General features: G+C 38.8%; 1 protein-coding gene across 1 annotated transcript in view; it reads left to right on the top strand.

Annotated features, from left to right (window-relative positions):
• LOC124256328 (cardioacceleratory peptide receptor-like) overlaps positions 1 to 27032 on the top strand; it is a 98709-nt gene that overhangs the window by 62335 nt on the left and 9342 nt on the right. Inside the window, exons 4-6 of the mRNA XM_046690311.1 lie at positions 6959 to 7062; positions 17869 to 17962; positions 24886 to 25028. Coding sequence (XP_046546267.1) covers positions 6959 to 7062; positions 17869 to 17962; positions 24886 to 25028 — 341 coding nt within the window. The remainder of the gene's footprint in view (positions 1 to 6958; positions 7063 to 17868; positions 17963 to 24885; positions 25029 to 27032) is intronic.

Raw genomic sequence — 27032 nt, 5'->3', positions numbered from 1 at the left:
GACCTTTTTTGAAAAACAGACCTAAACCCACACACTCGTCTTTAAGTGCTTTTGCGAAGCGCAGCAATAAACATCCATCTTTTATTCTAAAAGTTCACGAATGTTTACTGTTTCAATGCTCTCGAACCCCAAGGCGCCTTGTCAGCACACAATCACTGCGCATCTTAGCCTGTCGTGCGGTCCAGGAACCAGTCAAACAGTTTGACACCTCAAAGCCCTCAACCAATCAAAACCCTTGTATTTTAACGTCCAATTGATTGCAACTGACAATGAAAGGTGTATGATTTGAACGTGTTAGTGGGCGTTTGTTGTAGTAGAATCTTTGAAGATTAGATATCTTTATTTTTCTCAATGCTTAAAAACCTGGTGTGTTTTTTACAAATAGTAGAATTGATTAAAGACGACAAGCTTTTCCATTAAGACTTCTTGAATTTCTTTTAAAAATATTAGAAGATTAAATGGAAATATTTTTCTATAAAATGTCGCGTTTTATTCAAGATGGATTAACCAAGTTTCAAGGCGAGGAGAATTGGTCTGATATCCAAACGAAAGTAAGTAATAGGGCTCAATCAAACGTTCGAGACCGGAAGACCCAAGAGACAATTGCAAGAACCTAATCACCTGAAGACGTATCGCCTTCAATACTGCCAATGATATTATGTTTTAGGTGCGCTTGAAGTTTAAAAACCTGTAACAGTGTACATGGAATAAAGTTTGGTCTTTCAACTCAAATCGATTTGATTCTTTAAAGGTCACATGCAACGTAAAACACAACTTTGCAGATTCTGATACCTTTCGGTATGGACATACCGAAACAAATCGTCAAAAATGCAAATTCAACTTATAAAGTTGAAAAATAACGCGATGAAAAAATACGCGCGAAATCCGAGTTCAAACGTTTCACTAATTTTCCCCCGACTTTTTCTGGGGAAAACGGGTTTCAACAGCTGGGCTGCGCTCATAGCACGTGCGCAAGTAAATAGGTTCGCGCAGCTTGGAAGCGGGTTGTCGGGTGAATACTCGGTGAAGGCTTTGGTGTGAGCTATTTTTCAAATGTTTTGTTGATATCTCACAGGCGCGAGCTTTTTATATGTTATGACAGTAAAATAACTGTTTATATCATTTCATTTGTCTATTTCACCACACGTTCTTCTTACCGAGACACTTTCTCAGTTCGATACTTAAAAGCAATGTCATTATTTAGCGTTGACAGAATTTCTAACTGTGATATAGATATGTCGTTGTCACAGACAAAACTCAATGTCTTGTTTTATTGACACCTGTGTGTCTGCCTGCCTGTCTGCTAATGACAATATTCAATACACAGCTGCTATCACTGACCACATGCAATTTGAACTTAACACCAATCAGGCTATACACCATAAACAAAATGCATTGATTTATGGCCCGAGTTCGGTCTCTGTCACATTATGTAATTATACAGACAGGCAGGTGTAATACTTGAACACATTACATGTTATGATGTCTGTTGATTGCAAAATGTTATACACAAAAAATGAGCATGTATTTACAAAACCCAACATCTCTCTATATATATACACACAATTAGCCGCATCTGCAAATGAACCAGCCGTTACACTTGAGTGCACACTCACCCGCTCTGACTGGGTTCGGTATCCCGGCTGTTTCGTTTCTTGGGAAGTAAACCGAAGTACAAAATATTGCACTTTCGATTTGCGATTGTACGCTTATAATTTTGTTTATATATTTTTTCGTAACCAGCAATGTATATTATATGTCCTGAATAAGTGATAATTGTGTTTTAATTATGTTTGATTTTTTGGTTGCATGTCACCTTTAAGGATAACTGTAAATTATGATAATATATGTATTTGTAATCGTATTTATCAATCATTCTCTAGGGATTCAAGGTTGATTTTTATCACATTAACTTATGCCTGTCGTATTTTCTTTCTAAAGCACATTTTGTTAACACCTGAATGGATGTGTAGTTATTTTATTATATTTTCCGTATCGAGTGCAGCAATGCTGCAGTATTCAATTAAAGGAAACAGTTGAAGAGATATGTTCAGATTTCGTTTGCACAACCTCCTATTTTTTCAGACGCCTTACTTGTTGACAGCCCGCTCATCGAAGTCACGCTGGACTTCGTGACTTGGGTGTTATGTTCTTATCCCTTGTTAACACCCTGGATCATGGATACTTAATGACCTTGTTTGGTATCGGCCTTTTATTGATACAGCGCAGGCTGAATTTGTAGGATATTATTATTAAATATTTTTTTATCTCTTTGATGCCTCGCAAACATTTTCTTTATGTATTTCTATGTTTAAGCCAGTTACAAGTTTACGTATGTGTCATGTGATGTATAGTGAGTGAGTATGGTTTTTAGGGGTGGGTATTGCAGAGAATTTTCACATTGCGATATATTGCGATGCGAAAGCATATATTGCGATATGTATTGCAATATATTGCAAGAAGTATTTTTAAACAAAAATTACTTATAATCGAGTTAATGCTTGATTTATAAAGCATGAACACAACAAAATCACTATGCTTGATTAAGCTTTAATAAAAACTTTTAATCATGACAAAATAAAAATGTAAATAGTATTTGGCACAAATGTAACAAGGAAATATCCGAAGATTTCCGAGTGTTACGAAGTTTTCCGAATGCAAGTCAAAATACCGGTTTTCGATCAGCGTATCGCAATGCGTATTAGTTTCATGTCTGAACCGGGAAATACCGGTAAACCGGTTTTACTGCGCAGCCCTAATGGTTTAACGCCTCTTTTAGCAAGATGCTAGCAATATCACGGTCGGAGGACACCAGAACGGGCTTGACACATTGAATCCATCAGGGAATCGAACCCCGGCCTTCAGTATGACTAGTGAGCGTTTTAACGACTAGGGTACCCCACCACTATGAGGTACAGAAGTGTATGCAAAACGTATATGAACCCCTCATCTGTCGATAAAGGCAGTGGCAAGCCTATCGTACAAACCTTCCCCCAGACAAACGCCTACGTCCCATGTGCTGTAATCTCTGTATTGAAGACTAGCGACACCTCCTACTACAGTGGCCTGTATACGACGATGAAGATATGACTTGCTACAAGAAGCAAGCTCCTTCTTTACCGATTTCCATTTGTGGCCAGAGAGTGTCAAGTTCACAGCGATTTTAAGTCATAACCAAATGTGCCAAAGCCTGTTTTAATATACTTAAGCGTCGTCGACATCTATATTATTAAACCCCTTCTAGAGTGAATACCTTTTAACGCATGAATTCATTGTGTTTTAATTTTGCATGCCTACGTTTTACCTTTTAAGTATAGCTGTATGTATATACCTATTTTCAAATGATATGTTTAATATGAATTTTTTTGGATATATACCATTTGATTTCAGTTACTCTGATGATTGCCACACTTGTGTTTGTGTGTGCATGAAGCTCCGATTAACAAACATGAAAAAATCCAGTGTATTAAACATATATCTATATATACAAGTCTCTCGTAACTCTTATAGAGTGGCGATCCGTGAAGATCCGGGGTAGGATAGGTTTTCAGCAACCCATGTTTGCCACAAAAGGCGACTATGCTTGTCGTAAGAGGCGACTAACAGGATCGGGTGGTCAGGCTCGCTGACTTGGTTGACACATGTCATCGGTTCCCAATTGCGCAGATCGATGCTCATGCTGTTGATCACTGGATTGTCTGGTCCAGACTCTATTATTTACAGACTGCCGCCATATATCTGGAATATTGCTGAGTGCGGCGTAAAACTAAACTCACTCACTCACTCACTCACTTATAGAGTGGCTCATGTATTTCATATGTTGCTATATGTTACCTATTTTACATGTACTTTTCCTGTATATAGGAGGTGACATTCAAATAATCTATCTGTCTGTCTACAATGTGCGCACAATGGCCACTTGTGCCGATTCCACATATGGTAATTCAGGAATGCCTCTCAGCAGAAGGTGGGCGGTTTGTTTACGAAGCAAGTCCGTTCCGTCACACGTTAAACCATTTAGTTTACCCTACTGTGGTGCGGCATGATTGCTCTTGGAAGGCCGTTTAGTCATACTCACGACACTTAAGAAAACTGAACTGACAGCGAACTACGAAATAGCCCTGCCTTGGGACACGCTTTACATGCAGCTAATAATAGTTATGTACACGAGTCTAGCATTCAGTATGTTTATCAGCACGTTAATAAACTGTCCAAAATAAACAAATGTTTTTAATGTATTCTTCGCTGATATATTGCTTTAAATATATTCTGAGTTGATATCTTCTCTTCGGTACTATTCCTATTACTATTATATTCCAACGCTCTTTTCACCCTAATCATAGCATACTGAAAGAGCAAAATGTTTTCTATGTAGACCAGGGTTCTATTAAGCATATGGGTACAATGCGTGAAGCCAATTTCTGATGTTCACCGCAGTGATATTGCTGAAATATGGGTAAAAAACACACGCATTAACACAGCTTTAGGATTTGTGCCATGAATTGTGAGTAATCTATATATCAAGTTCTCAAGTTGTTCCCGCGTTTATAAACTAACTGCGTGCTCTTGAGGATTAAGTCAAATCCCCAATCCCCAATCCCGAATCCGTTTCTAACTTCATGTTCCAAGTTAAAGAACCGTAATACGGTTCCTTCGTTGCATCAACCCAAAATACGCTAAACGATGGAACTGTCTGCTACTTTGGCGCCAGGAATTTTAGGGATACAAGGACTCTAGGCTCGATCTAGTATGATGTGTCCAAGTAGGGTATCCATGGAGGATATGCTTACCCTTTTCGAGAACACCTGGTCTCAATCCTGATATTTAGTGATCTACTGATATAATTTTCACAGATATATTTTTCTTTTCCACCAAACGAAATTTTCAGCATTGTCATCACTTGGTGTTCGTCTACACTTACGTTCTGTATTACAAAACAAGCATTAGTTCTGCCGAATAGTAGTATCCATTCCCCAACCCCCGACACAACACACACACACACACACACATGCACACTCAAGCGCACGCACGCACGCACACACATGCACACTCGAGCGCACGCCGCTATATGTAATAGTGTAATAGTACTCATTTGATTTCAACTCTCACTTTTGTATATTATTATTCCTTAACAAAACCCACCATTTTTAAAAAAAGAGCCACGAGGACGTGAAACAGTGTAGGTATACATCAGTTAAATAAGTATTAGCATCCATACATAACAAGAAACTGTCACAATTATTGATACAACATGATACTTTAGACCTTTCTAGTGCTCCATGAATGACAGGTTTGTCTACGGGAAGCTTTGATCATATCGAAAACAGATGGAATCTCCCAGGCACTTCCGTTGATACTGGGTGTGTTAATTGATTACAGGGTTCATTTCTCCTTCATTTAGATCTTCGTGAAACTGTGAGATCTCGCCCAGATGACGGGAACGCAAGGTTGATACACGTTATAATGTTAGATATCCACTGTTCATTTAACTTTCTTTGCTCATGCGGCCCTAAATGCGCGTTATTAATTTCGCGTTTGACCTCAGATGTCCTTGCAACAAACAAGAGGAAGTTCCAAGAGTAATTAGGAGACTGACAAATGAGGAACTCTGCTCAGTTTTCTGGTTTGAGAGAACATGACATGCGAGAAGGGCTTAAGAGTGATATATGGTGTGCTAAGGGTTAAATAAACACGGGTGCTGGAAAGGCGATTAAAGACTTTGATTGATGCATATATGAAAGGAAAAGTGATATCCTTTCATTTAATCTTTAATCAATGAAACTATTTTGACACTGATATCATTCTGCAATGTTCACATAAAACATTCACGGGTATGGCATATGCATTGCCAGGAGTCGTGAGGTGAAGTTTACTGTTGATGAAAAAGTACAGCTCAAATGTCACTACAGAATGCAAGTCACAAGATGAAACACACTTATTCATCCAGACGGTCATTTTAGTCGATGGACAATCAAAGGCAGAACCGATGACATCCAGCTAATTAATCTATTTTGTATGTCATTTTGGATTGCTAATGCCATGACCTTTGGCGTCCTCTGTTATCAAGTGTAATTTATTTCCATGCTATTATATATACCCTGGACAATTTCGCTGTCATAATACAGCATACAAAGAAAGTACACATCTGCCAGAAAGGATTGTTTGTTTAAAAACACAACGGCAATATTATGTTTTGATTGTGACTTACAAGTCCCAAATATTGTGTACGTGTTGCCAAAACACCACCGATGCCGTACCCAACTGGGAGGTTGCCAGCGTTTTTCGACCAATGTTGACACTTCGGTAGATGTTTATGGGTTAAAGGTATGCCCCACAATGGTTCATGGGTCTGATGCCGACGGTACACATTCGTCTTATCACTGTGTTTCTGCTCACTCACTCCTTTACTGGTCACTATATGGCTGAAATATTGCCGAGGTGACGTTAAATTCTAACTCACTCACTAACTCACTCCTTTACTGCGTCAAACATAACCCTTTTTTCGCGAATTTTCTGAGTGGTCTGTGCTACCGGTAGGACAAAAAATTACTATCCTTTGCGAACACCTGGTGTTCATACTGACTTTCGGTAATCCTTTCATATAGATGTCACCTCTCCTTCACTTCATGTCAAAATGGACATGTTTCTGCAGATAATCGAGATCGATTATTCTCAAGCATTGCCAGTATTTACAGTTGGCAGCCAACAGCTTTCAATCATATGATGAAAAACACCATGAGAAAATACTGACAGATGAGATGATGATGCTGAATGCTCTTCCAAACTGATGATGTATATGGAATATGTAAATTTCATTACAGAAAGGAGATATGACGCTCTTCATTATCGAGGTAGTCATAAAAGAAATACCAGGTATTGTTCGAATCATTAAAGATATGCGTTTTATACCACCGCAAAGGTGCTATTATATTCTGACCATTAATATTCGTTCTTGCAGATTTATTAGTGGGCCTCATGTGTGTGATGACTGACCTCCTGTCCAAGATCACAATAGAATGGTACGCTGGGAACTTCATGTGCAAGGTCATTCAGTATCTTCAGGTAAGTCATTGCATGTCATGTGGCGTTCTTCGTACGAATATTGCCTTTATAAACTTACTCTCAGAAGTTGCCCTGCACTTGACGCCCGTTAGAGATCTTTTTATCGGTTTGACGGTATAGTGTTTACGGTATAGCCTTGACCTTCACGGAAGGCCAGAACATAATCATAACTTTCGCCTGTCATTTCATGCCATGTCATTTCAATCTGTCGTTTTTCGAGCTGTCGTATACATTGTGTCGTTTGAAAGGTATACGGTGACCTTGAGCATGCTGCGGTGACCTCCGTAACCTCTGACCCTAGCAGTGGCCTCTGCCGTATGTGATAACCTTTGCTGCATGCAATGATCTCTACCGTATGCGATTATTCCTGCTGCATGCAATGATCTCTACCGTATGTGATAACCTTTGCTGCATGCAGTGATCTCTACCGTATACGATGATTCCTGCTGCATGCAGTGATCTCTACCGTATACGATGATTCCTGCTGCATGCAATGATCTCTACCGTATACGATGATTCCTGCTGCATGCAATGATCTCTACCGTATACGATGATTCCTGCTGCATGCAGTGATCTCTACCGTATACGATGATTCCTGCTGTATGCAGTGATCTCTACCGTATACGATTATTCCTGCTGCATGCAGTCATCTCTACCGTATACGATGATTCCTGCTGCATGCAGTGATCTCTGTCCACACCGTGATCTCTAATCTACAATGGACCCGTGAAGATCCGGTGTAGAATTGTAACCCATGCTTGTCCATGATCCGTGATCCGTGAAGATCCGGGGTAGGATAGGTTTTCAGCAACCCATGTTTGCCACAAAAGGCCACTATGCTTGTCTTAAGAGGTGACTAACGGGATCGGGTGCTCAGACTCGCTGACTTTGTTGACACATGTCATCTTAAACCCATTTGCGTAGAGTGATGCTCACTCTGTTGATCACAAGATTGTGTAACCCAGACTCAATTATTGACAGACCGTTCTTCATATATCTGGAATATTTCTGAGTGCGGCGTTAAACAACAAACCTACAGACCAACCAACTAATCTAAAATGATCTTTGCGGGTACCAGGTGGCTCAGTCGTCTGACTTTTTAGAATTGCGTCCCTTGGACACCCGTGCTACCTATGATTTTGAGTTCGAATCCCGACTCGTCCCGATCATGTTTCTAGGTTTATCAGCATCAAACCCGAACTGCCAATGAGACCTGTATCACTTCCGACCATCCTCCCAAACCAATCTGACACAACATGATACAGCTGGAATACCATTCAGCACTAAAGCCACTTCACTCACTACCTCAGCCACTCAACCACCATTTCGGAGGTATGCTTGCTGCCTCTATTCATGCAGTTGAACGCCAGGACTACTCCAATTAATGATCACCATATGGTGATCCAGTGGTCATCTGATCGTCAGATCCGGCGACTATCAGTCTCTTACCTCATACACATCATGCTGCATTTTGTTGTCGGATGTTTAATCTTGTAGGGACGACGTTGATGTTTTTAGCACAGATTAACATCTAGCTATTACTAGCGACTGAAGTTCGACACGCAACTTTCCTCATATGAGTCCATTACGACGAGCAGTGGGAATGATTTATAACCTGGAAGAAAAAATCACATGCGTGTATAACGTCCTTCTTGTCGTAAACATAGATTATTGGTCGTTGGGGATCAATTATAGTGTTGTCTGGATACACGATCCAATGACTGATATTATGAGCACAGATTGAGTCCCTTGGGGTACAATGACAGGCACGCAGGCAACGAAGTCACCAAATCTGATCACTTGATCGCTTCCTGGGACAAGCGTAGTTTGTTAGGGACCTTGTGTTACCTGGAAATGTCCACGGAAGAATCCATGTTCCAGGGTAGCCAAGTGATCTGTGGCGCCAGGATAAATTCGGTTCAAACCCAGTTCCGTTTCAGCACCATTTTCGTCACCGAAGGTTTCACCAAAAAAGTAACCATCTATCAGCATCCTCACATGTTCTGACCTGGTAAGACTTGATCTTCAGCAACCCATGCTTGTCATAAGAGGCGACTAACAGGATCGGGTGGTCAGGCTCGCTGACTTGTTTGACACATGTCATCGTGTCCCGATTGCGTAGATCGATGCTCATGTTGTTGATCACTGGATTGTCTGGTCCAGACTCGATTATTTACAGACCGCCGCCAAATAGCTGGAATATTGTCGGGCGTTAAACAACAAACCAACCAACCCTACTTCCACAACAAGTCGAAATGCCGTCATACAATATATATGCTGTCGGAACGGCACCAACTCAGCGTTAACACTGATGGTTTATATCTTGTCAACTGACCCCTATCCGATATCACGTCCACTAATAACCATCTGACACCTGCCTATTAATAATTGATGTAATCCGTTTCCTGTTCCCGTGGGGATTTCGGCTTAGGATTGGTCCTCAGCAACAAATCTGATCGTAAAAGGCGACTTATTGGATCGCGCGGTCACCCTAGTGTCGTGGTTTGTTATTACGCTGTCATCGTACCCTAACGGCGTGTATCACCACATCAGTCTCTGGATGTTCTGGTCCAGATTCAATAATTTACTGCAATAATTTTAAAGCAACTGGACCATTGTTGAGCGAGACGTTGACAAACACAAACGCTTTCCTATTCTCACAATCAACATCTTCTCAGGTGGTGTATATATACAATTGCTGCCCTCACGCCTAGCCAAAAATCTTTTTTCCCTATTCCCGCCTAGCCCAAACCTCAAAGGCATGATGTTGTTACAAGACTGTTATAGCCTGTATAATATAAAAAGTAGGACAGCTTCGACAGCTACATTCAAAATGGCATACGCACAGGTACAAGTTGAATATATTGATAACCATAAAGGTGGACAAGTTTTCACTGAGTACTGGGTTCAGAGAGAAGGTCGCTTACTTTGACACTCAGGGCCCCCGTACAACACACCATCTTAAAGGGTGGCACCATAAATGCAACAACATCAACAAGACACCCCATCATCAGTTCATCAGTGTCATTAAGACCATGCAGACCAAGAATGAAATCTCAATCATCCAAGTCCAGGCAACAAGTAGACTAAAGTACAAGGAGAAGTATCGAGATTTGCAGACTCAACTCCAGACTCTGAAGACCAGATATCGATGTGGCGAAATTGACGTTTTCATGTTTGCTGATGCTGCTACCTATTTCATAAATGTTGACTTATAAATTATTGTTTAAGGACCAGAAGTGTAGGGGTCTGAAGTGTAGCTTCAGATAATAAACTGGGACAGACTACATCAATCTGTATAGAAGTTTGTGTTTATTTAGTACAACTCATCCCTGAGCCCAAAAGTTCGATTCCAAATGAACCTAACAATAAAGCTTTTATAATATCCAAGTGTACTGTTACATTTCTTAACGTTCAAACGAGGAGAGATGAGAGGTTGAGTAATTAACGGATTGAAGAAAATCTATATGAAAGATTAGTGGATTGTCCTGACAAATATCATTTACAGTAACGTCTTAGTTGTGCTTATCTGCAATGAGAAGAAAATAGATTGGACATTAAATAGACAACGTTGTCATAAAATACTATCTTCGTTTCCTAAGGAAATTAATGACTACATACAAGCCGTGTTACCTTTCCCTGGCGTCGTATTTACCTATAAATTACTAATGGTTTAATATAGTGTTGGGAATCAGAAGCCAAATCCACTATCGATTATCGGAGGACATGTGGTGAACGATTATCGATTATAATCGAAATATATACATTTTTAATGTAATCACCAATTTTAATGTGTTTTTTTGTAATTAGTTGTTTTTTTAACTAAGACTGTCATGCAATGAAATTCATGCATGCAAAACAGACACTGGAATTGTAATTAATAAACAATAAAGTTGCTTAAATTTTACAATGCGCATAGCTTTTACGCTGTTGAGTGCATGTTTGTTAGTGAAAACTTGTCAAATGTAATGGTTAGTTTACCTCATTCAAGTGTGTTTTACTAAAACAACAAAATTCTGATTAATCGAAAATATGTTTTTTACAATCGATAATATATTTTAATCCTTCTTTCGATCTATTTTCGATTATTTTCGATCATCGGAACACCACTAGTTCAGTATATAGAGAGAGCTATATATTTACCCCATTGACATGTTACTTCTTTGGAAAGGACATTTCTTGGCAACGACGGGTGCGACAGAACAACTGATACACTACTGACTGACTGAGTTTGGTTTTACGCCGCTTTTAGCAATATTCCAGCAACATCACGGCGGGGGACACCAGAAATGGGCTTCACACAATGTACCCATGTGGGGATTCGAACCCGGGTCTTCGGCGTGACGAGCCAACGCTTTAACCACTAGGCTACTCCACCGCCCGACTGATACACTAAACAATGTATAATTACTGTATCGAAATTAAAACAATGTCCGAAACAATAAGCCTCGCATATTGGCAAGTTTTCCCAATAGCTGGGCTCACAGTGCTGGATAGTCACAGGGATCTCAGATCGAATCAGTTCAAAGACTTAGATCTCAGCTAACTAATCGATAATCCGGATTAATCTATAATCACTGATCGGTAATCTAACACTGAAAATATTGTTTTCATTGTAAACTCGTCCATATGTCCGAAATAGATATATTATTAATGCCCTTGGTATTTTATTGGAAAACTGATTATGCGAAGTATTACATCTTTGCTGCCTGTATTCATTACGTAGATGTGTGTTAAAGCTTATCGAACGTTGAGTTCACAGCCCTGACCGAGTTTAGGTCTTATTCAGTTATTCAGCTTCATCTGGATGAAAGATGGAAGTGATGCTGATGTCAGGGTTACCACTCTGGATAATCCTATGAGCACCGTGGTTGACATCACAATGGGTAGTACTATTATCGTCCAGACTGGTGTTCTTGAAAACGGTGTTATCACCACACCATGTCTAACAAGGCTATATATATTGGATGACCTGATGTTATCTAGGTCTTGTAGCCGTACGAATCAAGGATAAATTTGTCAATCAAGGATAAAGTATCATTCAAGGATTAAGTATCATTCAAAGATTAAGTCATCTTTCAAGGATTAAGTATCAAATCAAGGATTAAGTATCAATCAACGATTAAACATCAAATCAACGACTAAGTATCATTCAAAGATTAAGAATCATTCAAAGATTAAGTATCAATTCAAGGATTAAGTATCAATCAAGGATTAAGTATCAAATAAAGGATTAAACATCAATCAAGTATTAAGTGTCCCTCGGTACGTCAGGGTTCAACCCAGCTCTGGCATATGATAAGCAGTGTACAGCGTACCTCAGTCTGTGAAAGTACAGATATGTACTACCGTCAACAAATCATCGTAGAAATACTCGTCAATGCTTTAAGATAATCGCCCATTGTTTCGGCGGTTTGTTTTAGTTTGTAACTGCCTGAAATGAATATTCGCTGAAATATTTACCCACAAATGTTTACCACACCTGGCACATAGAAATTATTCGTAACACCCTGAACAGAGAAGTGTTGATTGTAATTAACTGGCCTTTTTACGTCAAATTTTGGATTACATTAATAAATTGAAACGAATCTGTACTTGACAGAGAGAGTGGAATCCTAAATAAAACATGTGTAAATATAACGTCGTATGTTATGTGTTGACTGGTTCAACTGTTTACACTAGCACCACACCCTAAACAGAAATATTGATTCCTTCATACGTATCCTCGAGAAACGAAAACGTTGAATTGTTCAGCCGTTTTATCTAGCGCCGTAAAATAGCCTTTGTCAACCAATCCTAGACACCACATACTTCTTGTTATATTTATTGATTCTGAAATAATTATCCACTGCACTGCACTGCGAACAACTACAACATTAGGGATCTATCGGATCGCCATCACACTATCGTTTGACTATTTCAGTCAGGCGCCATCACCCTGTACTCTCATTACACGACGATACAATCTAAACAACTTTGACTTAATGGCCTTGGACTAATAAAGTTCCCGACAAAATCAGGGAAAACCTAAGGCAATTTGTTTTAGTGCTCGCTATTTCCCAAATGCCTGCTTAACGCCGATACCTCAAATAAACAAGACAAATACGACCACGTCACTCCTGCCGTCCTGGGCTCCTAATATCACGCTTCAGACAGCGCTTCTCAAAGCCTCACTTGAGAGATATTGTCCTTTTAATTGTGGCTGTATTCTCCCTACAGCGACTGGTGTTTAACCCAAGCTTCGGACCGATGGATGTACTATTAGCTTGACCCCAAATGTGGGGTTTTGTTCAAAGTTGTCACAAATGGCCGGAGATTGGACGTCGTGACACCAGTTCAGCGGTGGGACCACACATACTGCATATGTACGCATTACGTTTACATGGAACACGGGCTGTGGGGTAGCCTAGTGGTTAAAGCGTTCGCTCGTCACGCCGAAAAGCCGGTTCGATTTCCCTTTTAGGCCATATGTGAAACCTATTTCTTGTGCCCTGTGATATTGCTGCAAAATTTGCTAAATCGGCGTAAATCCCAACTCACGAACTTAAAAGTTGTATGGGATACTGGTAGAATAGGACACGTGTGCCCTTTTAGCAAACACCTGGTATCATCGCTAATTATCAGTGATTTTGTAATACAATGTTTAGACTGGGTTCGAATCCCAGATGGGACTCAACCCAACAAAAGTAGTAGAATCTGTACTTTACTGAGAAAGTGTCATCCCAAATATATAACATTTGTTACATTTGACCACTTTCTAAATGGCATTGAGGGGCGGTCGGGTAGCCTAGTGGTGAAAGCGTTCGCTCGACACGCCGAAGACCCGGGTTCGATTCCCCACATAGGTACATTGTGTGAAGCCTGGCCATTTAATGTGTCCCCCGCCGTGATATTGCTGGAATAAAAAATCGGCGTAAAACCAAACTCACTCACTAAATGGCATTTTTAGACTATTTTACCTTATAAGCCGAATAGAATCTATATCGCCAGATAATGTATGCTGGGTATTCTCAGGTCTTTAGATATATATTTTATTGTATTCCTATTTAACGTGAATGTAGAAGTTCAGTTCTGGGAGGCGTTGTACAAAGTGACCTCGGCAATAAGATGATCGTAACTGCCACAGACCCTAACAAAGACAGTCAAACGCTAATGTTGTTTTGTAGAATGGTATTCTGGAGGACACACGCCAACACGCCGTGTCTTACTGATACGATTTCCGTAGCATCCTTCAATCAGCTTAGCTTAACCAATGCCACTTCTTACAGTAAAGCGGGTTTAAAATCAAAGTAACTGTCATCTCATGTCAGACTCCTCCTCGTCATCCTCGGCCGTTATCAATATTTGCTCTGACAAAGTTAAGGGGAAATTAGAAGAGACGTTTCTTTTCCGAAATTATCAATTATTTCAATAAACGATTGCCACCAATGCTCTTAGCTTACGGATAAAGACTACCGTTCGTAATATGCAACTGCGTTCTAGTGAGTGAGGGAGGGAGGAAGGGAGTTCAGTTTTACGCCGCTTTTAGCAATATTCCAGCAATATCACGGCGGGGGACACCAGAAATGGGCTTCACACAATGTACCCATGTGGGGAATCGAACCCGTGTTTTCGGTGTGACGAGCGAACGCTTTAACCACTAGGCTACTCCACCGCCCCCAACTGCGTTATAACCGCATATCAGTACCAACCAATGGCGCAAAAGAACACCACGGATTCTTTGAGAAATTTTGAAAGTATTCGAGATTGAAAACTGTGATATAATCTATAATTTAGATTGAGACGATTACATTTTTTCAATTTTAACCGAAATCATCTTTTACCAATTTGAAACTCTATAGTATTCTAAACTTTTTCAAATTCATACCATCTTTCCAAGAAAGACCAATTTAAGGGTAATGCCAACCATGTCAAACCTCAAATATCATCTGCCTATCGGCATTTCAAACACAAGTGCCTAATATTTCTCGTTTCTTTCGCTCTTTGTCCTTTATATTTTTCAGCTCTCTGTACTTTGTTCATGTAACGACAGGGAAATGAAAGCCTGTGGCAGTGCTTCTCTTATTTGATACAAGGACAACAGCATTTTTGTTGAAGATAACAACTTTTGCGAAAATTATGGGTATTTTTTGTTCCATAGCAGAATCGATAATTGTTTAGAGTCATTTCGCAGGAGTCTTACCACTTCGAATGTATCTCCATATCGTAACTCAGTCTTGAGATAGGCGTAAAGCTAAGATCGCTTTGACAAATTCGCCACATGTCAACATGCAGATAGAACACACAACAACAAGGAAAGGCTAATGTCTATAAATATGGAATATATTGAAAAAAGATTTAGCGATTTAAAGAAGATAGAATTTAAATGAATGATGTACTTTTTGAAATTCAACGGTATAATTTACCATAACTTATAACAGATCAATCGTTTTTTTACAATAATTGTAATTATTTGTAAAAATCGCTTTTTGAGGAAGGAATACCGAAGCTTCATGTGAACACCACATCGTGCTAAATGAGTCACCATCTCCATATGAGTGGAGAGATCAAGGATGGCCCAGGGACCCGTTTCACAAAGCTATCGTAGCGCTACGATTGCCGTAAGTCTATGTTACAGTATAGGAGGTACGACAGTCGTAGCGCTACGATAGCTTTGTGAAACGGGGCCCTGTATTCTAAGACGTCACTATGAATTGTGTTTCCAGCGAGCCAGAAACCTGTGAATGGGAGTTCGGATGAGTTCGAATCCCAGATTTGCTCTAATATAGTTTTCAGGCTTGTCTGGACCTTGACGCTTTTTTCAGGTGGTGAACGTCTAGGTCCTGCATCGCTTCCCGCTTACCTACCACACCAAGGTGACACACACCGAAATACTGTCCAAAGGCGGCATTAAACTCAACTCACATATTTGTGGAATGGCAAATGTTATAATTGCCATTACCTTTCTCGCAGACGGGTGTTAACTGCAGACATGCTTACTCGTTACGCGAAGACTTGGTGCTCCATTGATTCTCTTTGATCCATTTATATTATTTTAACCGTTACTTTGGTTATATTGCCCAAAGGAATATACTTTGGCATATAATCGAAATAGATTGTTCTCTGACTGGGACGTTCCATATTTAGATTCAACCATGAACTCATTTACAATACACAATTCCTACACGGAATACATACCGTCATTTATATCAGAGCTTTTCCTGTTCAGTATCATCAAAATTTAAAGGTGTCTCATAAACAAAATCTTATGGTCCAGTCGGAATCATATATATAATGGTCTCTGCCTTTGAAGACATTGCAATAATTATGGTTACTAGGACTTGTCGATTTTTTTTGTAACCTGCAATTGCATCTCAGAGGAAGAATACTGAATGTCAGACTCTGGGATTACTGGAATCGGTATAACGTATATTTTAATATAACATGCAATTCCAATAATTACAAGGCGTTACACAAGCCATGGTCAGACGACTGATGAGCTGTCTTGTCTGACGAGGCCTGAGTTCATCTGTCATGACTTTCAATTGCTAAATACACGTGTTCAGGAATTCTTTATTCCTCTTCTGGTTCACAGAATATGAATTATTTCATCCTGACAACTTTCCCACCTAGTAAATGTTCGACCTTCCTGTTTGGTAATGATGTTGGGGGATTGCAATGTGAGGTATTCACGATCCTCAAGGAATTTGGCCATCCATCCTTGGCTTCATCTCGACAGAAAGTGATTATTTTCATTTGAATTATATGTTTAAAAGATGAACAGCCATCTCTGTTGTTGGCTTCCAGACTCAGTGGCTGTATCGGTGAATGATATGACTTTGATAGATATAAACGGGAGAGGTTATGGCTTGAGCAGACTCACTCGTTTTCTGTGGAATATCATTGTCATTGTCATTTCATCAGTTTGTACACGTTCGTCTATCGCCCTTGAGGATATGGCAGGTTGATGTGTAGTAGAGAGGCGGTTTTGTCTGTAGTCGGGTAATGAAACGAGGTAATGAAACCAGGTAATGCATAACTCATGGAATCACAGTAGCATCCTGTGCATGCAGTTTGTAAGAGCCACAACGACACTGAAGCAATATGTTCAGCTTATAGGCACGTAATAGCCTCAAGTCTAGAAGGATTATTACCTGCACTAAATGTTAGTCTAAGCTCACAATTGTGACAGGTATTATGCAAAGAAATCTCAGCGCGCTGATGCAGCTTGGGTAGTCTATACCTAAAGTGTTCGCTCGCCACGCCGAAGACACGGGTTCGATTCCCCACATGTCATCAGGCCCGTTTCTGATGTCATCCGTCATTATGATGCTGGAATAGTGCTTAAATCTGCTGAAACAACACTCTCTCTGAACTCTCATTAGTCTCAGAACTCCCTGGTTTCGTCTCGTTGTGGCTTGAATCGTTGGCCCCTATATATTCACGGGTGAGGAAGGAACGTAACCTCTAGTTCAATTTAAAGTTCAATTTAAAGGGCATGTGCAAGTATATTGTATATTATGCATACTGCATATCCTAAATTGTCATTGCGCCTGTCAGTGAGCGTAAACGGTGCAAATGTGTTTTACAAAGCTAACACCATAGTTAGATTTTCTCTTGAACATCTTATTCTTTAATACTTACGAAAACAGTTCAGTGTTTCAAGTGTACAAAGGAATGGCATTTATGACACAAATCTAATCGTGGAATACCCGACTTGTCTATTTCATCATAACCAGCCAGCTAGGTTGTCCAGTAGTGATATTTCATCTGTGTAATTACCTGTGTATTTTCGTGTCTTTGTTTTAATACGAATACGTATTCCAGGCTGTTGTGACGTATGCATCTTCGTACGTGTTGGTGTCGCTGAGTATTGACCGTTACGACGCCGTTGCTCGACCTATGAACTTCTCAAGAAGTGGTGAGTAGAAATACGTTTTTATACAGTGAGTGAATGCTGTTAGTTATAGACCAGGGCCTAGATTTTCGAAGCTCTCTTAGCGCTAAGATAGTCGTAAGTTAATGTTAATGTATGGCACTTACGGCTATCTTAGCGCTAAGAGAGCTTCGAAAACCAAGGCCCAGGGTCCCGATCCGCAAAGCGTTCGTAGCGCTACGACATTCGTAAGCCTATGATAAACTATAGAGTTACGACAGGTCGTAACGTTACGAACGCTTTGTGGATCGGGCCCCAGCTATATTATTCTGACCAGTGCATAAGATAGGCTGAACCGGACAATTACTGAACTTAAGATCCATAACATCAGGATAACACGCAGTTACCCTGGTCACAGGGTCTGACCACAATAGTATCCACCAGAATCTACTCATTTTAAAGGCATACACCTGTTGGCAGCTGTTGGTAACTGTTGGTACCTGTTGGCACATGTTTGTACCTATTGGTACCTATTGGAGTATTAATCCACAGGAGTATTATATGTTTTTTGCAGAGATTTGTGTGAAACCTTTAAACAAACATCGCCCGGCCATGTCATTAACCTTTGTCCTCAAACGTGGACGATAATAACTTAAGGTAAGTATACGGTCTAAACGAATCCCAACGCCAAGGGTTCCATTTCACCTGCCCACAGGCCTTGGGTAACGGGGAGTAAAACGTACGATAATATTTTGTTGGAAGTTCAGACAACACAAATGAATGTCATTGTCTGAGAGTGGTGTGGTAGTATGGCTGACAACTGATACAATCTAAATGATTATAGAAACGTACTTGGGATCTGAAACCCGGAAACTGCCAGGACTATTTAATCAGGGGGAAGTAATTCTGTATTGAGTAGTGACATTTTTCCTTTGGAACAATATGAATACATGGTACTGACCAAGAGACAATAAAGACGATGTATTCAATGTTTTCATTTCCACCTCAGAGTCTTGTCTCATCTTTATTCAATACATAATAAACTTGCCTCAGTTATCAGCAAATGTGAGAGGTGAGGTGCGTTCAGTTGAAATGGCTTTAAACGTTCACGATTACTGCACATGAATAGCCATGTAATATCTATCTATCTATCCACCCATCCCCCATCCATCCATCCATCCATCCATCAATCCATCTATCACAATCTTCACAAGCTTTGACGGACAAGGCACCAGAGCATGCCATTCCCTCCGACCACAACGTCCGGGGACAGAACATTTGGGAGATCACGCGCTGTTCTCAGGAATGCTCTGACGGAAAGTGTCAAAACATCTCAGAATATCAATAGTTTTCAATCATGTCTTTAAAAAATCCCTTCAAAAGAGCTCACGACTGAGCGCACATGAGCAGGAATCTGGAGATGTAGCGCTATATGAAAGTGTAATTTAATTTGATGTGATGAGGGCATCATCTTATAGTATGTTGTTTTACGACGCAATCAGTATTCAAACTGTATCAGCGAAATGTACACATGTAATACCACTGTTTAACACATTTCGAACAATATCATGATAATGAACAACAGTAATGTGCCTCGAGCCTTCGGAGATTCTAACTCGAGGAACGAACTAATAACCTTCCATGACACATGCGATAAGCTGATATACTCCCATGTTCAAAGCGACAGGAATGAATAATTTGTTTTTGTAGTAACATATATTGAAGCTATTGGATTGTAAATAGTTAAGTCAAGGCCAAACAATCCAGTCCTCGATATTAACATCGCCGTAGGGGTAAGATAACACACAATCAAATAGAGAGACCGAGCCTGAGAAGCCGATTCATTTTGTACTATAAAATACTATTAGCTTCTTGAAAACCTATTCTTTACCGGAATCCCCAGAGTTTCCACAGATAAAAGTTCAGAAAGAGCAATTATTTAAACTGAACTAGAAAAACAAGCCCACTACCTTTGCTGATTGTTCATTATGTTCCAGCACTCTTGAAACGACGTCTCTTTGAATGTCTTTCGGCACGCTATTTCTCCTTCCAGCAGAAGCAAATGTCATGTCAGAGACATGAGGCTCACAGTCCAAGTAGCTTTACAAATTATATAATTAGAGTTTTAGGAATAGCTTAGTTATAGATGTTGACCTTGTATATTTTGTCTGTTTGTTTCTTGTTGATTTTCTTCTTTTTTCTTTTTTTTTGCTTTGCTTGTGTGTGTGTCTGTGTGTGTGTGTGTGTGTGTGTGTGTCTGTGTGTGTGAGAGAGAGAGAGAGAGAGGGGGGGGGGAGGGGATTTGTGTGTCATTTTAATTTGGTTTTGTTTTGTATTGTAGCTTTTTCCTAGTTTTTTTAACATTTGTTAGTGGTGCCGATGTATGTACATGTCAATGTCGTTTTCTGTTCTCTCTTCTATTAATGCGTTCGTATACCATCACGAACGGATCTTTGTGATAATTAATATCAGTGATACAAATCTCTTATTTTGTTATGGTATCATAAACAAAACGGTACCCTGTCAGTTATGTTTATAAGTACATGTCAATAATGATTAACTGCAACAAAAATAATATGTGAATGCGATAACGATGGACTTGGGGCCATTTGTGTTATATATCAATTCTTCTCCCTCAAGACACCTGTTTTAATGCCTATTCTAAGTTTGGAATAATCTATTTGCTCCGTGTATCAATTCCTCAAGAGCAATATGATTTGTACAACAGAGCTGTAAATGCTGGCGATACAGTAATGTTATCAAATCACGAGACGAAACCTTTATTATACTGATTGATTTAGAAAAAGCATTTGACACTGTTTCTAAAGAGTTTATTATGATGGTCCTAAATAAATTTGGCTTTGGGAACAAATTACAGAAATGGGTAAGTATGCTAATGTCAAACGCAACTTCTTGTATTGTACAAAACGGTCATTTATCTACTTTCTTCCAAAATGAAAGAGGTTGCAGACAAGGAGACCCAATTTCACCGTATTTGTTTTTGTTCGTTGCCGAAATACTAGCGATTATGATTCGTAATAATAAAAGGTGTCACCCTAAATGATATCGAATACATAATAGGGCAATATGCGAATGATACGGAATTGTTTTAGATGGATCAGAGACCTCTCTTAAGGAAGCAATAGATACTCCATCAAGCTTTTACAAAATGTCTGGACTGAAAATAAACGTTGATAAACCAAAGCAAATTGGCTTGGATCACTTGCTGGAAGTAAGATAAAACTAACCCTCGACCTTAATCTAGATTGGCATGAAGGAAACTTCGCCATATTGGGAATAACACTGAACGCTTCTTTACAAAACCTATGGGTCATCAACACCAGAAAAAGACTAGACAACATCAAAAGAATTCTTTCAAAATGGCGTAAATGTAATTTGACTTTGATTGGCAAAATTACTGTAGTTAAAACGTTGGCCTTATCAACCATAGTTCATATATTTACCTCCCTTCCAAACCCACCATCCGATTTTATCGCAGAATTGAACACCCTTTTTTCAAGTTTCAATGGAACGACAAAAAAGACAAAATAAAACGAATAAATCTTATACGAAAATATAAAGATGGAGGTCTAAGAATGATTGATATGTAAACATTCATTGAATCACTAAACATTTCATGTCTAAAAAGATACATCTCTAAACAGAAACAATATGATCTCTCTGGTTTTGGTTAGACGATATCTTCCATTTCGGTGCAAATCCCGTTTTACTTAAATATTAAAAACCCCTTTGGGAATGATGTTCTAAAGGCGTGGAGTAGATATGTAAAGATCCATTCTGTTAATACTGAAGATATTAACGACATTTTAATGCAACCGCTTTGGTTAAATCACCACTTTCGTGACTCAAACTTTATTATAAAAAAAACTGGTTTAACAAAGGTATAGTTTATGTAAAAGATCTCTGTGATGAAAACGGAATAATTCCATTCATAAACCTTAAAACATCTTTCAATATTAAGAGTACCATACTTGATTACAATCGTTTATTACTTAACATCCCAAAGGTATGGAGAACAACACTGCAAAACATTAAAATATATTTTTTTCACGTTAAAACTGTATGCCCTTGGAACGATATTTATAATCCTGGTAAAGGCTCTAGACTTCTCTATGATAAACTCATCTCAGCTACCAGCTTCCCGAATGTTTGTAATACATGGGAAAGAGAGGTTGATACATGTATTGATTGGAAGTGTATTTTTTCACGATATAGACAGGCATAAATGACACAAAACTCTTAGAATTTCAATACAAATTCTTGCATAGAATAATTTATACCAAAAAGGAACTACTAAAAATGAAATTGATTGACTCCGATTTGTGCTCTTTCTGTGGGTCAGAAGGTGAAAATATTGACCATGTGTATATACAATGCCCAGGCGTCAAATCTTTCGGGGAGGATTTTAACAACTATGTTGATATAATATTCGGAAAACATATTGAAATAACAAACAATGACATTCTTTTTTCTTCTTGTGTTGACAGTTTATTAACTCATATGATCATTCTAGCCAAATGACATATATTTGTTATGAACATCAAAGGGCATAAGACCATGTATTAATTCATTTAAAGTTACCCTAAAAGACGTCTTCACAGTAGAAAAATACATTGCTATTAAAAATGATAGAATCAGTCTTGAAAAATGAAATGTACTACAAAACATGCTTTAACTATTTTGCCCATATATTAGCGTTCACCTCTATTGCTATTTGAATATGTCTAGATCAGTTGTCTTAAGTTACTACCTGTTACTACCAATGTCAATGTTCACCTTGATATAAGTGTCAGCTGGAGTTGTTTCTGTTCTGATTTATACAGTATCGTACTTTGAATGTACTTTAATTATGTAACCTACTGAGTGTAATAAAAAAATGAAAAATAAAATAAAATCACGAGACGCGCCTCTCACTCATACTGAAATGTCGAAACAATGTAGTTGAATAAACTTGTGTCATCATGGCTTGTTTTATATTGAAATGATAGATACTAATATCAATGAAATAGAAATAATTAAATTTGTCTCTTTTGTTCTCTCTTTCACTTTATGTATCCTCTTCAACTAACTCGGCTAATTGTGTTTTGCCATGTAGTCTAAAATAACATGTCACTGAATACTATCTGCGTTGCTCCTGTTTCCATACAATCGCCGCTGGGGTGGGGTGAATGCATTTTGTGGAATATATTTTTTATCACTTCTGACAATTTACTTATAGATTTTTATTTTACAATCATTCTAAAGCGATATACAAGTTATTTATTTGTTATGATGTCACAGGAATTAATTTTTCTCTGGCAGTTTTTTATTGAAGTTTTTTTATTCTTTAACGACATAAAAGTTAATTGTTACAATATCTCGTAAATCAACGGGTTTTTGGGGAGTTTATTTATGAACATGATTTTACATGCGTTTTATGACAAGTATACAGCCCGTGCCTAAAAAATGAAAAAACAATGTTCCTAAAATACACTATTACATAGTTCCTTTAGGTTCCTGAAGTAATATTAATTGAATAGTTGAGTTTCACCTCAAACCCAAGATGTACAACAACTGACCTTTATAACCAACACATTAACTAATGCCAAATGAACTAATCAAAAATATTTCTCGGCCCTTTGAGCGTAATTCGAATTTCTTTCCGCCACCTTCAAGACCCATTGTTACTGTGGCTTCAAATGATCCTCTTAACCATGGCATCAGAACAGCGGAAGATGCAAGAGATGAAATTGTTTAAATTTACTTTACATTTTAGGCCACTGGTGCCAAAGCAGTTTTACGTAAAAACCATTTCCGAAGACCTGCCGTGAAATGCTATCGATTGCAGTGAGGTTCCATAGTAGACACGTCTAATGCATTACTTGACGTGCTGTATTCTTAATGTGTCAAAGGTGGTTGCAACTTGATAGAATGTGAAAAAGAATCTGCTTGCGTTAAACTCTTTCATAACCTAATGAATTCCTGCCTGAGTTAAGATGGTTATTTTATGTCGAGAAGATCACCAGGAAGACTGCTGGGTAAAGATTCTTGATGGGTTTCAAATATATTAAGATCGAAATAATGACGTTAGAATGATCTATTAATACGGTACTGTTCCGGAAATAGCAAACATTTGTTTTCTGCTGTTGCAACACCAAGGTTCTAGTTATTCTGATATTATTGATTTCAAGACAAATGGCTGGGATTAGGACGTAGACTCGTAGGCTTCGCGAAAGATAACTGTTTGGTTGGTTTATTTTTAAGATCACTTTATAACAGGCATTCTTGAGGGTGCCAATCCCGATTTGGTTAGCAGAATTCCGTTAAGTGGTATTCCGAATACCACAGTGTGGTACGCTTGAGACAATAGTATATTTATCTGGTACGCGGATGCTAATATTCGAATGTTGTCTTCTAGTTTTCGTTTACTTTGTTATTTCTTGCAAAGAGAGACAGTAGAATATTATGAGCTTAATTAAGAGCACGCATGGTCAATGTGAAATCCTCGTCTAAATTACTTGTACCACGTGTGTACACTATTATGATTCAAGAGTTCTTCAGTTGGATGCCAAGGCTAATTGAGTGGTATGCCGGATACCCAGTCAGAACGTGTTCTGTGTTTGAATGTCACTGGGGTCAAGGTCGGCCACGTCGTCCTCTCAGACCTGCATCACCGAGGGATTTTCTTAACACGACGTGACGTAACTGAACTATTGCTCGGCGGGGCGTTAAACCATTCAAATCTTCACAAACATGTCAGTGGTTAAAACAGTCTTTAGTTGCCTGGTAATGGTAGTCTTATGTTCGAACACTACTGGGAGGGTCGGATATGCTTCAACCTAGTGTCATCGCCGATTCTCAGTGACCTATTCATATTATTACACAGCCATTATCCATTTACACCAAATGTTCAGGACAGTCATCACGGGGTATTCTTTTGCACTGACGTGTTGTATTGTATATTGCAGCCTATCAAGCACGGATGCTAGTGTCCATGGCATGGCTATTGAGTCTTCTGTTCGCGCTGCCAACAATATTTATCTACGCTGAAGATGTCAGGGAGGACAAAAAGCAATGCTGGATGGATTTCCCGTCTTTCTGGCATTGGCAGGTAGGGGAGACCACTCTTGTGTAAAACGTTCGCTGTGTACTGTATGGGGATATATACACTTTAAAAAAGTAGGAGAATTTCATTTTTTATATACGATTGAAAAAATGGAAGATGGATAGAAACAAACACAAACAACTTTGTGATGCAAGATGATTGTCAAAATGAATGGTCTACAGTGTTTTATCGACCTTCTTGAAAACCTCAAAATCAAGAATGACACGTCATGTACGTGCACGTGTGTGGGGCTACTGCGTTGTGTACGTGCATCCCATGCGTTTTATTTAGAGGTGGTGATAAAGAGAAATGGTGGTGCGTTCATGAGATGTCCGTCTTTGAAAAGTTTGTTAACGCTTATAAGTCCTATCCAAATTGAAAGTTCGGGTTCTTCTACTTTTTTAAGAATATATATGGACATGTTAACAAACTCAGTTGCTCTTGTGGATTTGTGGATTAAGATGCGCCGTTCTACTACTCATGTTCTGTTTAATGTCCTAATAATTCGTATATTGATATCTCCTATTCATTCCCAGTTTCATGTCCTAATAATTCATATGTTGATATCTCCAATTCATTCCCTATTTCATGTCCTGATAATTCATACATTCATATGACTTCATAATAAATTGATATCATGCATGATTCTATTACTGACATTCAATAATGATGTTGTGAAAGTAATCATGATTTATGAAATTTCACTTTTAGATTTCAGGAAATGATTAACTGATATCACACTATCTGATTTTATTAATAATCTTCAACAATTATGTAATTCCGTTGAAATAATCATCATTTACAGTATATGATTTTCACATATAGGCCAATGATTAATTGACGTGCCACAATCGGATTCTATTAATGATGTGGTTCATTTAAAATAATTATGATTTATCACATTTTGCAGTTTAGGTATCAGTGAATGAATCCGACATCAAAGTGCATTATATGAATGGCCACTAAGAGGTGTTGCGGTTAAAGCGGGATATGTTATTATCGATTTTGTGATATATGATATCGAATGACAACATCTCCAAGCAATCAGTCACATTCATTATCTAAAATAACAGGACAATCCCTATCGAACCTTAGGTATTACATATTGATCACCAACTAACACTGTCATCAGTCTTCGTTAGAGTGATGAATCATATCTTATACATTGCCCGTCGACCGACACTGCAACAGTGTGTACGTTTCTTATGCTCATGTTGCTGGGGATGATGTTACTACAGATGCAAATGACACCTGCATATGAGCCATGCTCTTCGTGATAGCCCATCAACTCTAATAATAATATAATAATAATAATTCATTATATAGCGCCTAGTATCCATCTGACTAAGTTGCTCACTGGACGCTGTAACCACAATCTGATTATTATTATTATTACCCCGGATAACCCAAGCTGCCTGTTAGGTGCCGGAAGGTTAATAGTCACATGACTTATCTCACCGGGTACCCATTTTCAATTTTGAACAAACTCACTTGCCTAAGGTGAGACCACATGTATCACACGTACGTACTTCGTTGTGGGGCAGGACCGAAGTCCTAGAAACTTTCAGGACTCAAGCTGCCAAACACGGTCACTCATCCAAGTACTCTCCGTGCTCAAAGTTGCTTAAAATCAACTGATTTGTGACCTGAGCTCTATGCACAGGACCACACACCACTTTAAACTGCCATAATACACTACACCCCGAATATACATTTCAAACATAGGGGTCATGCGCTTGCACATTCTTTTTTTACCCTAATCTTTATTTTTATACAAAATTACAGATTACTGTTGCAGAAATGAGTTATGGTGAATTATATTTGCATCAATAACATAAAAAATATACATACAAAAATATTTTAATCTGTTGAATCAAAATGTGCATATTAGGCTAATGGCCCACTTAACCAACAAGGCATATAAAACATCGATTTTTCATAAAAGCAAACTTAACGCTATTTTTTGTACAATTTAATCACACATGGATGCCAGCGTTCTATTTTGTTCGA

Source organism: Haliotis rubra, unplaced genomic scaffold (assembly GCF_003918875.1).
Source record: "Haliotis rubra isolate DU_JTF1 unplaced genomic scaffold, ASM391887v1 Scf624, whole genome shotgun sequence".
NCBI classification, from domain to species: domain Eukaryota; kingdom Metazoa; phylum Mollusca; class Gastropoda; order Lepetellida; family Haliotidae; genus Haliotis; species Haliotis rubra.
The sequence above is the reverse complement of the archived record's forward strand: the minus strand, read 5'-3'. Positions and strand labels throughout refer to the sequence as shown.